At 37.1% G+C, this 16,179-nt stretch overlaps 1 protein-coding gene across 2 annotated transcripts in view; it reads right to left on the reverse strand.

Annotated features, from left to right (window-relative positions):
* Positions 1-15,372, reverse strand: part of SNX14 (sorting nexin 14) — a 30,192-nt gene extending 14,820 nt beyond the window's left edge. Inside the window, exons 1-17 of one of the 2 annotated variants that reach the window (XM_072408599.1) lie at positions 15,173-15,372; positions 12,574-12,694; positions 11,274-11,350; positions 11,107-11,185; positions 10,521-10,564; positions 10,094-10,181; positions 8,503-8,587; positions 8,251-8,407; positions 7,966-8,041; positions 7,110-7,154; positions 6,940-7,020; positions 6,672-6,786; positions 5,714-5,869; positions 5,333-5,457; positions 4,775-4,833; positions 3,777-3,803; positions 1,481-1,616 (exon numbers count right to left, since the gene is read on the reverse strand). In XM_072408599.1, the coding sequence (XP_072264700.1) occupies positions 1,481-1,616; positions 3,777-3,803; positions 4,775-4,833; positions 5,333-5,457; positions 5,714-5,869; positions 6,672-6,786; positions 6,940-7,020; positions 7,110-7,154; positions 7,966-8,041; positions 8,251-8,407; positions 8,503-8,587; positions 10,094-10,181; positions 10,521-10,564; positions 11,107-11,185; positions 11,274-11,350; positions 12,574-12,694; positions 15,173-15,309 (1,608 nt within the window). In that variant the 5' untranslated portion in view covers positions 15,310-15,372. The remainder of the gene's footprint in view (positions 1-1,480; positions 1,617-3,776; positions 3,804-4,774; positions 4,834-5,332; positions 5,458-5,713; positions 5,870-6,671; positions 6,787-6,939; positions 7,021-7,109; positions 7,155-7,965; positions 8,042-8,250; positions 8,408-8,502; positions 8,588-10,093; positions 10,182-10,520; positions 10,565-11,106; positions 11,186-11,273; positions 11,351-12,573; positions 12,695-15,172) is intronic. The other variant, XM_072408600.1, reaches the window with a different exon arrangement.
* Between the last annotated feature and the right edge of the window lie 807 nt (positions 15,373-16,179).

Here is a 16,179-nt window from a genome sequence, read left to right on the forward strand (position 1 = left end):
AAATATTTGTAAATATTATAGTGTACATAATTTGGGAACAGGTTCAGTTTACAACCATGAAATGCCTGCAATTTATTAATAAGATTATTTCTATCAAAATCACAGATAAGCAGTAAATTAGACTTCAGAAATTGTTGCAAATTAGTGACCAACATTTATCGTGGTGCCTGGAAATCACAGCAGTCGGCTATGAACTGGAAAGCCACCTGTGAATAACCCAACCAAATTACTTTATCAGCAGTTATAAATGTAAAAAAATTTTTAAGGAAGGGGTTTTTTTCCCCCTCAGCCTACAGCTATTTCAAAATATGCAACATGAGCACTATTTTTTACAAAATAAAATAACTTAAAGCATAAGTACATCCAAAACAAGCAAAAAAAAAACGCAAAATTAAACCAACCAATTTAACAGTTTCCCAAATACCAAAATGCTATTCGGAAACTTTTAATAAAAGTAATAAATTATTTAATAACGACAGGTTTAGTTCTGCTGTATTATAAAAAGGTCTTGGATCTTGGATATCTTTGCTTAAACAGAGCTAGTTCTGACTAATATGTTGTGCATCCAGTACCTGCTATACTATGTACCATAAGCTCAATCTTCCCTCATGTCTCCCTGGAAAGAAGAGCTGATTGGTTAGCAGAAGACTCCTAAACAGAAACCTCAGACAGACAATTTCTTTTCTAACAGTGATTACCAATTAAGGCACAGCTCTCATAAAAAGCCAGACAGTGGGAGGGCATGTAATATAGAATGTGCTTAAAGATTACCAGTGTTGAACCCAGCAATTTTTTTTATGCTGGGTGGGTAGAAATTGTAGGTGGGTGGCAACTACTCTACTGTGACCCAACTCTTCAGTAACCACCCAAAAACAGTTGCGTGGTGACTGAAAAGTGCCGTGGCGTGCTCGGCTAAAAGAGGCTGGGGAGAACACTGGATTACTGATCTATATAGTTTACCCAGAACATCTTGGCAATGGCCATCTTATGAATACCATGAAAAGTGGAATAAAGAGGTTGTCACTTTTTTTCAATAAAAATTTAAATTGTCAATTATTAAAAATAAAAAATTTAATTAGTTGTTCAAAAAAGAGAGTGGATTTCACTTCGCTTCCTGCCTTCAAAAGAAGACATTTCAAATATTTATTATAAATGCCATAATATGATTGTGGCAAAATAAGCAATGAAATGTAAAAAGACAGAACAAAAACTAATTTTACTTAGTTATTTACTTACTTAAGTTATTATTCATAGTCAAAGCACTCAAAACGTCCCTTTAAAAATATAAAAGATTTATGGAAGATATACTTTGGTGGAGTTCTGTGTTAACATTTTTATAGAACTGCAACATTAAATAACTTAATTAAAATAAATTCTCCAATAAAATATGCGAAATGCCACTTGTGCATTTCTATAATATAGAGAAAATGTGCCGATGGCAATAAAAACCTTGCTGGACAACGAGCAAACCTCTACTTACAGCATAATCATCTCCCTCTGCCAAGCCATAATTAGGCAGCATGGCCCCTTCCATAGTTGTGCTCTTGAAGACTCCTTTTATTCTGCTGCCAATTTTTCCAATACCAGAGGGTTCTCCTCCTCTTTTTTGTGTGGTCCTAAATCAAAGTACAAAATGCATCATAGCACTGAAACATAAAGCTAGTAAATGCTGTAAAGCAAGTGCTGATCAAAAATAATTGTAAATTATGTGCTCAAAGGGTGCATGTTAGAGCATAGCAAGAAACATGCAGAAAAATAATAAAAACAATAAAAAAAAAAAACACTAAGCCGCAAACATGGATGGTATTACCTTTCTATAAATGCAAAAACATTGTGGGAGTATAATGTTTTATTTCATATTTTAGTTCTGGATGAACAGAAGTTAAGGCCTGTGTAGAATAAGCAGAGTCGGAAGTCAGAGGTCACCTGAAATAAAAGGCTATGTTTTTTGCTCAAGACGAGCACGACTGTTCATCTCAGGCAAAAATCTGACATGTGCACAGGAGTCTCCCCCAACAATGTTCATCAATCCACCACAATGGATTAATGAAGGGCTGATCAGGGGTTACTACTGTACACGCCTATAGAGTAGGGGAGCAGTGGGGTGCTGCTTCCTCATACTCTGCTCTACATTGAGAATAATGGTTTTGTGAGTAGCAAAGGGCTTGTTAGTGTTCCTTCCAAATTTTATGTACCCTGAGAAACGGAGACAGTAAAAAAAGGAACCTGTGACCACTTATTCTCAGAGTGTATGTAAATCACCAACAACCGCTGCGTAATATGTTGGCGCTATAAAAAACCCTGTTTAATAATAATAATAACAACAATAAACTTGTTACTTGCTCCCTTTTGGTCTGTTTTTTTGTTCTAATGTACAGACTATTCTAAGAGACAATCTTCCCACATGCCTGTCTCCGCTCTGCAATGGTACACTATACTGTGCTTGCAAATCTCAGTGTACAGCCTCGTATGATTCTTTGCCAGGATGATGTACCTCCAGTGCACGTGTAGGCATTACCTCACCATCACCCTGGCTGAGCACTCCAAACCCTATAGAATCAGTGAAAATTGAAGTGCCAAAGACAGAGTGGATTTATAGAGACTGCAATGCTGGAGGGTGTTTTTCAGTTTAAAGAAGGCATACGTCACAGATATACCGTGTGGACATTCTACAATATAAAGCAGTAGTTTGTAAAAGCTGTCTGTTAGTACAGAGAGTTACTGGACATAAATTCATACAGCTCAGGTAGCACAAACGTTCTTGACATTACATTTATATTCTTGTTCATATTTACATACATATAAAAATATATATATAAAATATTCACATATATATATATATATATATATATATATATATATATAAATGTTAAATAAGGCTATCCAGATAATCCAGGAAGCCATGTTAGAAGAATTTCGAGTCAACATTTTCAGGTCCAACACATTCATTTGCTGCCATGCTTTAGGTGTAGGGGTAGGGAAATGACAAAGCCAGGCATACTGCCTTTACAAGCCTTCCCTATTACTTCCAAGAACATTTATTAATAAAACCTGTGAACGGAACTTACTGTACCACTGCCTCCATTTCTATTTTATGCAGCAACACAAAACCCACTTAACTTTAAATAATTTTTAGGTAAATTCAAAATGTAAAGGCAGTATATTTTTTCTTTAGGAGAGGTCATATCCTATTTTCACCCTTGATTAATAATATGTGTATACATTACGGTTACTGAGTTTCCAAAGTAAACAATCAGACAATATGTTTCGGGTGGCTGTTGCTGGGCTCAACCTGCATAATTGCAGTGGGGGTGGGGGGGGGGGTTGTTTTCTAATTTCATCAGGCTTGCTTTTGATAAATTATAAGATAAAATGAATAAGTAATAGGACCATTCCCATGTTGTTTCATACCAGGGTTATCCAGTCCAGCTTACAGACATCCAAAGCCATATACTGCCAAAATATTTTGGCTACGGAACCTAAATCTTAGTTAATCCATGACCATTTTTTAATTTAGAGCAATCCTAAAACCTAAGCACAATTATGGCCCACAATTATAGCAGAACTGCCCTAAATTAATGGCTGTGGATTTTTTCTGTATTATTTAACAGAGTAGTATAAAGTTCTTCTGTGTACGATTACCGGTTATTTTCTTACACCAGATAGGGTGAAAAGAGGACACAAACTGCACAATGAAGTGTAGACATAAGAGGTACAAAAGTGCAATCACAATACTACACAGTGAAGCAATTCAAACATGCTGTGAGAAAACTCACCGTATATCATCCAAACTCAGGCTATTTCTGCAATGGGTACACGGAAATATAATTTATAGTGAATATGTTAAAATACTAGCTGCTTGCTTGATCAAGAAGAGGGAATGTTTGATAGTATCACAGAATAGGAAAACTGTAGTATTCAAACAAACTTAAGGATTCTGCTGCATAAAACAAGAAGGTTTATGTTCACCTGTCCTGCCAGCAATTCATCCATTGCACTATTCCATAGAAGAAAAACTAGGATACTCTTCACATCTGCTCAGAAATGTCAAATGACTGCAGCCTCTGCCTTGTTCTGTGTTTCTATCCATTGACCCCTATATCTCTACAGTGTTTTAACAATGTATTCAATGTGAGGAAGCAGAAATCAGGCAAATTGGTGCCGGAACAAATGACTATAAATCCTCTCATTTTACAGGTAGTGCTTTTAGTTAGTTTAGCTCTGTAGATTTGTAGGACAATGTAGATTTCCAAGACAACTTGGGCAGCACAGTGGCTCAGCGGTTAGCACTCTGGCCTTTGCAGCACTGGGCTCCAATATTGAATCTCGACCAGGACACTATCTGCATGGAGTTTGCAGTTTCTCCCTGTGTTTGTGTGGGTTTTCCTCCGGGTATTCTGGTTTCCTCCCACAATCCAAAAACATGCAGTTAGGCTAATTAGTTTCCCCTTAAAATTGACCTTAGACTGTCTTAAAGACTTAAAACAGAGGTATGGACATTAGATTGTGAGCCTCTCTGAAAGACAGCTAGTGATATGACTATTGACTTTGTACAGTGCTGATAATTGCATCTATGTTTTAAAATCTCAACAGAGTAATACGCCTAGCACACTTAATACATAAGCAATACAAATTCTATATTAACAAATATATTAAGTATATTCCTGTGCTCTACAGATCATTCAATGCAACTCTACAAAATTGATCAACCAGGTGCACTACCAGAAAATGTTATTTGCTACAAATGTACTTATACACACACAAAGATATATACCTGTTAAATTTTGAGCTGCGTGTCGGAGACTCTGCACCTTCCAAAAGCTGCCTAAAATACTAAACACAACACAAAAGGAGTAAATATTATAGTTCACAACTTTCATGGCCAATTCTTGAAAATAAACTTGCAATGTCATAAAAATAATGTTATAGGCTTAGTTTAGATGGCAGCTTACTACAGCCACCAGCCAAATACTTCAAGCAGAATCCCACCTGCGGCTCCCTATAGAAACAAAATGAGGGCCAGTTGGCAGCTGCTGGCTGACTCATTTTGGGCCAGTTGACTAGCCCTACCCAGGAGCTACCCTGAGCACAGAGTGTTAACAAAGCCTAAGTAGGGATCAAACGAGTAGGCTTCAGTTACAAAAACTTGTTCTATAACAAAACAAATGCTGTATTTATAGTACATGGAATAGGCAATCACACAGAAAATCAAGATGTGACACAACTTTATGATTTATATCATTTACCAGGTTCAGTGCTTTCACGTTTGTACTATATTACAGTTTAAACTCAAGAAATGTTACAGCAAATCGGGTTCTTGTTAAAGGCTTACCTCATCACTGTGACAAAACAATGGTGTAAAAACATTCTCGAGAAGTGAGAGAACATGCTCATAGGCTTCAAACAGGCAACGCATAGTTTGGAGTTTTACCACTTCTTTGTATGGACCTTCTGCAACTAGAACATCAACAAAGTTTAATCAATTACATTAGAAACGGAATAGAAGCTTCAACTCAACTCGCGTACAACAAAAAAGCCAACTGAAGCAAATTAATAGATACAATACAAGTTTCTCCACTCATATTCAATAAATTCTAAGCATGCTTTATCTACACTCTGCTCTTTTTATTTGTATTACAAACTAAAGCCGAAGAGTGAGATTTCAGCTTATGTTAAAAAAGTTATATTTTGGTTTCCATGGACACAAACTTACTTCGTTGTATTTCTTCCACAATAAATGGATCAAATCTGATTTTATCAATGCTCTCTTCCAGACAATAGGTTTGGTAGATTTTTTTCACTTCCTCATAAAGAGATAACTTTTCCTCATCAGACAACTCTGGCCTTAATATCCTGTCATTGAATTCCTCTGTAAAGACAAATATATCCAACATGACATAACTAGTAGCACACAAAGAGACTAAAAACATAATAGAAACATTAACTTAACTTGCAAAAACTGCAAATTAAAAATAGAAATTATAGTAAATATTTACATTTGGGTCAACACAGCCATTTCAACAATTCTTAGTGATATCTACAGATCTAAAAATACCTATTTATGTTTTTTTTTTAATGTGAAGAGGACAGGGAACATAGACAAATTACTTTATTCTCACAACTATGATGTTTCAGTTTATTTAACAGGCATTACTTTTAAAACTCATACATACAAGCATACATTATATTTTCCTTATATAGTTAGTATGTTATATTTAACTCTTGAAAATGACTTTTTAGTGGAAGTGTGATTGCTGTGCTCCCAGGCAAATCTGCAACATAGATGCCATGCTTTTCATAACAAGTGTTCTCAAATAGATCTGTCTCACAGAGGATGTGAGATCATTCCTATTACTAAGGGCGCTGTGTCTTACACTGATGCCTACTGGACAATCATATTGAGACTCAACTGCTGTGACAAAACTAAATGTCTATTTCTTAGACTTAAAAAACACAAAAGGATCACCTACAAAGATAAACTTTAAGGAACTGGAGTGTCAAGAAAACGAGTAAGGATGGCATATACAAGTTCATTTTTGCCATATGTGAATCCAAGAAAAATATTTACTTTGTTTCTGGTTAGTGTAATCTTTCCTAATAAGAAAATCTTGATTTCATTATATCACTCACCACTTCCATGCTGCAACAACTGCATAAATAACAGAACCTACCCACTGTCAAGCAAAACTGCAGTACATGAACAGCTCCCTCTTGTTTTAGGAAATTCATAAACCGGAACAGAAGGTCTTGCTCTTCCCTGATTTCTTTCAACTCCAGCTTCAAAACCTTTTGTAAAAAATAAATAATATAAAATATATATTTATTAAAATATATATATATATAGCAACAGTTATGTGGCTTTTTAATGTGCATTTTAATGTGGCTCTTAAAAAACAAAAACACAAAAAAGTAAGCCTTTAAGGGCTACATGGACCATACTGAGGGATTCTTGTTCTTCGGCTCAGCAAACTTTTGTAGAAATGGAACCAAATTAGAGGCTGGTTCTGTTGCTTGTTCAGGCTGCATAAAATAAAAGTGAGATATTCAGTTATCACAGGCTCCTATTGTTGCAAAAATTTTACACAATGTTTTATACAGAAAATACTTACAGGACTGTCATCCATGAAAAGGAGTAATAAACGATTAACATTATCCTAGAGAAAAGAGAGAAATAACATTTATACAACTGAAAAATTACATGATAAATACTACAGAAAAGACCACCCCCTTGTGACAAAAGAAAGCCCTGTATTTCTCATGACACATGTTTCTGGGCTGTGAAATACTCATTGGGCCCGATTTAATAAAAGCTCTCCAGGACTAGTGAAGATAGGCTTTGAAGATAGACAGCTGACATTAACACATTGGCAAATGTGACGTTATGTCCACAGTAAATGTAGTAGTTTAAAAACACTGAAATCAGTATGTTTCGTTTTACTATAATTCATGAGAGCAGCACACTGAGTACATGTCTCTTAATACATTACATATTGGGCCTGATTTATTAAAGCTCTCTAAGGCTGGAGAGGATACTTTCATCAGTGAACCCGAGTGATCCAGCAAACCTGGAATGGATCTGGTCCAGGATTAAAAACAAATAGCAAATGACTTAAGAAAACCATTCAAGGTTTGCAGCATTGGAGAGCTTTAAAAAAACAGGCCCATTGTCTCTATGAGAGTAACTACTGTTGACCGCATAATGAGTAATTTAAATTCAAACTATACTTTCTCAAATAATTGCCTCTGAAAAATGTCGATATGACGGGTTTCCCCTATTGATGAATTCATTTCAGCAATACTCATATAATTGGTCATAGGTCAGCAGCCTTCTAGCTCCGAGTACATTTTGCTAAACTTGATATCTGCTCCAGAGAGACAGATTTCCCAATAAACTGGACACAAACTAAAGGTGCAGAAAAGGTACATGCAAACCCATGGCTGAGGACCACAACTCCCAGAACCTACTGGATCAGCAAGTAAATCCATTGAGGGCAGGAACACAGATCCAGATAGAATTTCTCTCACCAGCAATGTAAGAGGTCTGAAAAACAAATGCATATGCTATGAAGAAAGTTTTAAGTATTATAGTATACACTGTATAGTACGCTTTCAACACAAAGATATCTTCATCAAGGTAAAGCTTTACTGTAGGAATGACAATTATTAACCTGCCAATTCTTAGGACAGAAAAATTAACTCAGAGTGAAAAAAAAATATTCTTTGTTCATATTTGAACTAAACACAATGTACCTGCTATCAGTTGCTTTAGGAGGTAGAATAAAAGGAAAAAGCAGCTCTGTAAGATTTCTGAGGTAGCAAAGCTCATCTCTGCGGCTTCTCAATGCAACATGAAGGTCAGGGCCATATTCTTCCAGGGCTGCCTGCTGCAGGGACTCAGAGTTTTTTACTAAACGTAAGCAGACAAACACACATTAGGATTCCATCCTAATTTAATACACACATGCCTTTACCCAGAGCGTTGAACCAACTACTCCAATTTACCTTTCTGTTTTGCTTTTGAAATGATTTCAATGTGCTTCATAGCAGCTTTCAGCAATTTTCTTGTAATAATAGATGGAATGTCCACCTAGAAATAGACAGGTAAATATTTTAGGGACAGAATCCAATACATATGTAAAATATAATGACTACACAATCTTAGATGGATGCTTAAAGGGAACCAGTCACATTATTATGATTTCATACCAGAGGCAGGCATTAATAATATTTGTTGAAGTGGTGGCTCTAACAGATTGCCATGGGAGCTGTGGAGAGTTGAGACTAAACAGTGTATAGCAGTAACGCATACTGTATCTCCTATTTGTGTGAAATAGAGAAAGCATTCTAAACTGGATGTACCAAAAACTACAGATATTGACAGGAAGAGGTAAAAATATTTGATACTAAAAAACTATTTTAAACAGAGGTGTCCTTAATGTGACTTAGGGAAAAGTGTCCATGTTGTCCATAAGAACATTCAACTTTCACACCCACACGCAAATTTCGATGGGCCTTGCAAGTCATATGGAGAATGTGGTCTGAATCTTCTGTATGCCACAGGTCTAGCAACACCAAGCTGCCTTACAGACACTGGTAAACAAAGCAAGCTCCTGTCTGATATTACCAATAAAGATTTTACCGGAAATGCCACACTGAACAGCCATACCCTTAAGTATAGACATTGAGCCTGTCTTCTGCAAAGTAACAACTGGCAGCAATGATCTGTTTAGTTTTCAATCAACAACTTAGATGAAAACTTTTTCACTTCCCCACGGGTCCTGCAATTGAAAGTGGTATTGAACTCTAAAACTGAAAGGTTTTTTTTTTGTACAGTATAGAGAACCGGTAAATGTGTCAAAGTAGTATTGTGAAAAAATTACAGTTCGCATGGAATTCTTCCAGGAAAGATAGAAGTGCACTCCCTGATATGAGGACCCATAACTACAGCATTAAGGCAGCGCTGTGCAGAGAATATTTTAAAAAATATGGATGCCTCAGCCAAACTCACAAGATTTTAAGGGAGACTTGATGAGGTTACTAGTGCTCACTGCTATACTTGATAGAGATACATTTTTTCTTGAGGACATGCAGATCAAAGATCAGCCAGCTGCTGGTTTATTCATTCTGTGAATCTATGGTTTCTGCTACTTCCTGATCTTTAATCAATAATTTGATGGGCAGCTCTGGCACAGAGAATCAAAGCCCTGATCCACTACCAAGAGGCCCCCCTCCACACAGAGCCACATTGTCAAAGAATGGCAATTAAGTAAGAGGTAAAAGATAGGCAGTAGGACAACTTCAAGCAATAGAGCTGAGTGGTCATGTGTTCTCTGTCTTTTTTAGGCTTAAACAGCTAAGATCCTTTTTTATGGCACATACCACTCTGCACAGTGTAAATCCTAGATAAATTCCTGGCGATGACACTATGTAATAATATACCTTACTTTGCCAAACTTCTAACTAAAGTGTTTACTGTCTCAACAGTGATAATTTCCTACGTATTCCCCCAACGTTGCTCTTTTATGTATGCCAAGACAAAATTAAAAAAAAACAAAAAAAAAAACAGTTAAAACAAAAAAATATACAAAATTACCTTTTGTGTTCTTCGCACAAGAACAGATGCAAAGAATCTCAGGGCCAATCTCAGTTCATCAACAAAAGACTCATCTTCAGTAATATCACTGCCACACACAAAACAAAACACAGTATTAACACATAACAAAAATTCAGATCCTGGTATTCAAAACTGCCTGTTGATTCTTCCACCATATTAATGTTCTATGGACATTTATTCCTGATTTGCCTACATTAGATTGCAAGCTCAGTGAGTGACATGACAATGGACACTGTAAAGAGCTGTGTAATATATCTATATAAATACAATAAAATATAGTAAAGAGATTCATATGTTTTCAGGGATTACAGAAACAAACTGAATTATTTGATTTAGACAGAACAGGAAACAAAAGGACATAGAAATTACAGGAAATGTGGTATTTAGTTTAATCTCAAGAGCTTACCGATACCATGGATAAACAAAGTTTTCTAGCACCAATTCAAATACCTAAATAGAAAATACAGCAGTATTAACACATGATGTCATTATTACTAAATAATATTAAAAAAACTAATTCAAAATATTTTTTTTTACAATACAAACGCAAACATTTTTAATTACAAAAAAAAAAACGTATAATGTAGTGTGCTTTGGTAAATTTGGTTGAACCAAGCAATAACTTTGCATCAGTCAATTCACAAATATTACTCAATAGGGTTTTTAACTCAATAAACACTAAATTATCTCTACTTTCTGGAAAGCAATAACTGAGCAGACATGTTGAAAAAGATGAAGATAAAGTTATTAAAAAACATTTATGTGACTGAAGATCTTTATAGGTGTATTATCATAAACTGACACAAATGCCAAATACATACAATTTTCAAATAATCTGTTTAAAACCAACATGTTTAAATAATCAATCTAGATTCAACCCAGCGCTTGCTGTGGACATTTATAAATCAATCCCTCAATAGCTGTTCTTTTTCACATTATGTCTGATGTGCAACAATGGGGGAGAAGTGGCTTCCAGTCCCACACAAAGTTACCTCTGAAAGAGATGCGTCAACCTTCGAGGGAACCTTTAAATCAAGCCATGGCTGATAGTTTTCTAATTGCAAAGTAGGTCTGAAAGCAGCAGAAAAAGTTATAATTAAAAAATAGGCATTACAAGTCATAGCAAAATCTAGTTATTCATTTAATTTTTCAAGCTTACCTATGTCTTTTACATTTAACCTTGCCACACACAGCACAACTATGTCCTTGTGGAAAAAGTTCTTGAAGTTCGGATTGCTAAAAACAAAATGCATTCTGTTAAAGTTAACTTTTTTCCTTACATTAAACACATATAAATTGGCTGTACATATTAACCCTCTCCACTCATTAGGCAAGTGTGCTTTTTGTATACTTAGTCATAGAGAATTATGCAGTAGATCTGCCCCTATAAAGGCCCGTTGGGTAATGCTACACCATTAACATGGCTTACTGTTTTCCTGCATTTTCCAGTACACAGATTTGTATTTGTGTCCACCTATTATCATTTCTCGCTCATGCTTTTGAGGGAAGCTTATAAATTATTAAAAATGTACTATTCCCATCCTACCTAAAAAAAACATAAACCAGGGCAGTGATTGTGAGCTTGATTGCACTTCTTGGGTGTCAGTAGCTTACCCAGTAGTGAGGCCAAGGTATGGGTGACATCCCTTGATTATATATTAGAAATGTAAATCAGTAACTGCTGCCAAATTTCTATACTGACAGTTTACAGAAGTTGCAGACTCTACCGTTTTGGATGCTGTTCATTTCTCTTAGATCTGCAGCAAAAAGTGAGATTGTTTTTTCTCACAGTAGTAGTGCAGTGATCTCAACGGCCTACACAATCAAATCTGTTTGTCCTGGCAACTTTTGTAATCAAAAGAGTTTTGGCTATAAACTGTGGGGGGGTTCAGTAAATCTACAGTGTATTTGAAAGAGCAACCTCAGGTAACAAATAAGCATCCCTATTATCGATACTAAATTATATTTATGAAGCACCAATATATTACGCAGTACTGTACAATAAATTGGGGTTGCAAATGACAGACACTGACACAGGAGGAAGAGAGGACTCTGCCGGAAAAGCTTGCAATCTAAGAGGTGGGGGAAAGTAGTACTCTTTCCTTCTTTTAAATAATACCTCCTTTTAAATAATACCTTCCAGCAGGATTCAGTAAGCGGAGAGTCACATCACACTGTCCAGCATACATCTTCAGTAACTAAAGAGAGAGGTGGGGGGAGCAGGGAATACACTGCCCTATATTTATGAAGGTTTAGTTTCAGGCCCATTCAAAAAGTATGATGGACTAAACTACACAGATTTATAAGTCAGCCAGCACAATGGCAACATAAAATAAATCAAAGGCATTCAACATTAGGAAAAACAAAACTTACAAATCTATTTAATAAGCTATTTTTGCCGTTTTGTGTTCTAATAATATTTTTCGTACCAAGGCAGCTCTCAACTCCTATTTACTTACCTTTGGTTTGTTTTTTATATTAAATAGAATGTTAGGCAGGAGAGATTCTGGTTCCAGTGAGCAGTATAAAGTAACAACTCCAGCAAGGAAAGACCAGAAGATCATAAGAATATGAAGATATCTGAAATAAAGGCAAACAAAGGCAACTTAATAAACTTCAATAGAGTTGAAAGCACACAGCACATTCACTGCTTTTTATAGAAGGAAGTAAAAAACAAATCAATGTATTGTACTACATTTTTGACAAGCTTTGTTAGACCTTGCCATAGGAATCTAAAACCCTTCTATACATTGACTGAGTTTTTGTATAGCTTGCCGAATGTATGTGAATAAGCACAGGAAGATAGCATTACACTCCCTGTCATCTGGAGCACAAGTAAATGGAACTCTCAAGCAGCCAGCATGTGTCCCAGCCACTCAGTTAAAACTTGTCACTAAGCCAATGTTTTGCAAATCGCTCCCATGTATACTCCGCTCCATGAAACCTTTTTCCTGGCTAATCACAATTGGGTATGGACATTCCAGTGCTGCCATTATACTGTGTAGGCCATTCTAATTATACAGTGCAGGTATTTGTATCTGACTAGAAGTTGACTTGTAACCATTCATACTCATATTCTGTACTTCATTGCTATCGTGCCTCTGTTGATTTATATTAATAGTATATTATTACTATTTTAATGTTATTAGTACTAGTTTATTAGTAACTCCCAAGCAACCAAAATCTACCTTTATCCAGAATCTAGCAATCCCTGTGGGTTGCAGATAATGGGAAGCTTACTGTAGGTGCTGGTAAGAATTCTGAGAAAATGATCAAGGTGTAATAGTGATGAGCCTACCTAGAGGATCTGACCACAATTTACCTTTCAAGTCACATAAGTAGAGGTATCTGTGCAACTGTAGCGGTTTAACTTGTGAACTACATTATAAATACAGGTAGGCCCTGAGTTAAGGACATCTGACATACGGACACCTCCTAGATACAAACGGGGCTTCCCTGATCACTGTGTGCAGAACAGCGGCTCAATAGGGGGGCGGTTTGATGGGTTGTGGGTGATCTTAGGAGACTTGGCTCTTTCTGCAGCCTCTTGTAACTCATTGATGACAAAGACAAACTCTGCAGTTGTTTCTTTTTGCATATCAAAGCACAGCTTGCTCCAGAAGTTAATGAATTTCTCCATATAGATTTTTTTTTTTTTTGCTTTTTTTGTGATTAACTCACAGTGAGGATTTTTTACAGTAACTGACACCATGCTGCCAAATAATATGTTGAGACAATCATCTGTCCCAATTGCATTTATTAAAATAATGTACCTGTTCCTCCGACTTACATACAAAGTCAACTTAAAAAAAAAAAAAAACTATAGTCCGTATCTCATATGTAACCCAGGGACTACCTGTACTGGATCGGTTTCCTTTGGAGTCTGCACACAGACATCCCGGTTATCATTACAACAATCAGAGAGCACTGGATCACATTACCAGAAGAGGGTAGACCAGACTACTTACACACGTCAGATGATTAACGTCCGAGTTTTACCTCTGGCTGATATTGGACGAGAATCTGACGTGTGTACAGCTGGCGGATGGACGACAAACGATCGTAACGGAAGTGAAGGAGGGAGAGTGCAGTGGGGTGCCGCTCCGTCATTCTCCCCTTCCCCTCTCCATAGAGCAGAATGGAGCTGTATGTACAGTGCTTGCTCATGCATTGTGCAGTCATTTGTGGCTGGAAAGGATCATGAAAGATCCTTTCCAACAACAATCATTGCATGTGTGTACTCAGCCTTAGGCCATACATTTATTTTTTTATGAGTATTGATAGACACATGGAAGCCGTGGATGAAAAAGTTAATCTCCAAAGTTTTTTCTATAGGTCTTGGATAGAGTATGGGAAAGGCTAGAATCTCTGCTGGTGGTTTATAGCTATCCCTTGCTGCAGATATTACAGCACCTCAGAAATGGTTATGTTTCTGCGATTCTTACACACTATGGTCTCCAGAGTTTAGGAAAGAATGATGCAATCAACAAAAAACATTCATAGAAAGCTGCTGGTTGTGTGACTAGCTGATTATTCTGAATCACTGAAATGGATTCTGGAATTTGTTGGACAATTCCTGTTCTGTACACTTCTTTAGGGCTATCAGAGCAAACAACGAGATCAGCACATCGGACAGGAAGCGGCATTTTTATTGAAGAAACAGAACCCGGCTGTTGTAGATGACATATTCTCTCTCTGCAGGCCCATTCGCTCATAATGTTCCTGAATTGTGGCCCTGGGTTCCACACGGAACCCTCGCACCCCTATCATCACCAGATGTGTGTACACATTTTACTGAGATGATAAAACATGATTCTATATACACATCTGTGACATGTCCTATGGAAATCAGCAAACCAGAATGAACATTGTGCAGACACCCAGTGCTACAAGAGATACAATTATCATCTACACCTCCAGCACTATACAGGTAAGACAGGACAGGTATGTTCCTGAGCTGTGTCAAGTCATTGTGTATAGGAAGCACAAACAGAATGCCACCACTGCCATATATATCATATGTTACATGGCACACCCACACAGGAAGGAGCCCGATACCTGAGCAGTAGCAGTGTGGACAGGGACAGGGTGAGTAGACTGAAGCACAGCACAGGGTACTGCCGGCAAATCTCCCGCAGCGCTCCAATCCGAGCTCGCTGCCTTATCTGCACCCACATTCTGCGGGCCGGTGACATGACAGCGCCCGTGGCTGGAGGCCCTCTCCTCCCGGGGACTCTCTTCCTGACACGTGACCACAAGGCGACCGTGACGTCACCGTGCCTCCGCCATTTTGGAGTAGACCGTGCGAGGTGAGGACACAGTCAGCCAAATGTAATGAGCACAGGAGGTCACGTGATTGAATATGTCATGAGGCAAGGGCCTGTTCATTATTTTATCTGAATTATATCAGTTTTATTAGTGTCGGCCTTTGTATCATTTTCACTGCCTGAGCAGTTTCTAAGACCCCTAACACATATTTATATATTTTATATCTAGTGAATTAGCCCCTTTTTATTAGTTCACAGTTTGACGAAGAAGTAGAAAACCTCCTAAAATATTTCCAGTGTAGATGTTTGTTAGAGAAAATTTTAAATCACAAACTTCAACAGTGGAGAGATAAATGTGAAGTAAAGTTAGGGCGCTGTTTGGAAAGCAGGGAATCTTGACATTCCCTCAAATATTCCCTGGTGGGAATCACTGTCATTAAAACACAAGGTCCAGGGAATGTTTGTGGGAATGTCATATTCCCTGGTTTATAAACAGGACCCCCCCTCCTCCAAGTTGTTATAATTGAATTTGTATTACAGACACTGATTGACAACAAAGTTGATAATAGCCGGTGATATTTGCCTGTCACTATATATTGCAGATAAGTGATAGGAGGACTCAGCAGTGACTCCCTCTATAAAGTGTGTATAGCTACACTATAAACTGGGGGGAAAAAATGAATCAGATTATAAAATAAAAACCAAACCTTTTATTTTTGGATGGCGTGGTGGAGGATATAAACCTCTGCTATTTGGGGCCCTATCAGGGAGATTTCCTTTCACTTCCTGTGAGATCTG

The sequence above is a fragment of the Pyxicephalus adspersus genome, chromosome 4 (genome assembly GCF_032062135.1).
Source record: "Pyxicephalus adspersus chromosome 4, UCB_Pads_2.0, whole genome shotgun sequence".
Classification (NCBI taxonomy): domain Eukaryota; kingdom Metazoa; phylum Chordata; class Amphibia; order Anura; family Pyxicephalidae; genus Pyxicephalus; species Pyxicephalus adspersus.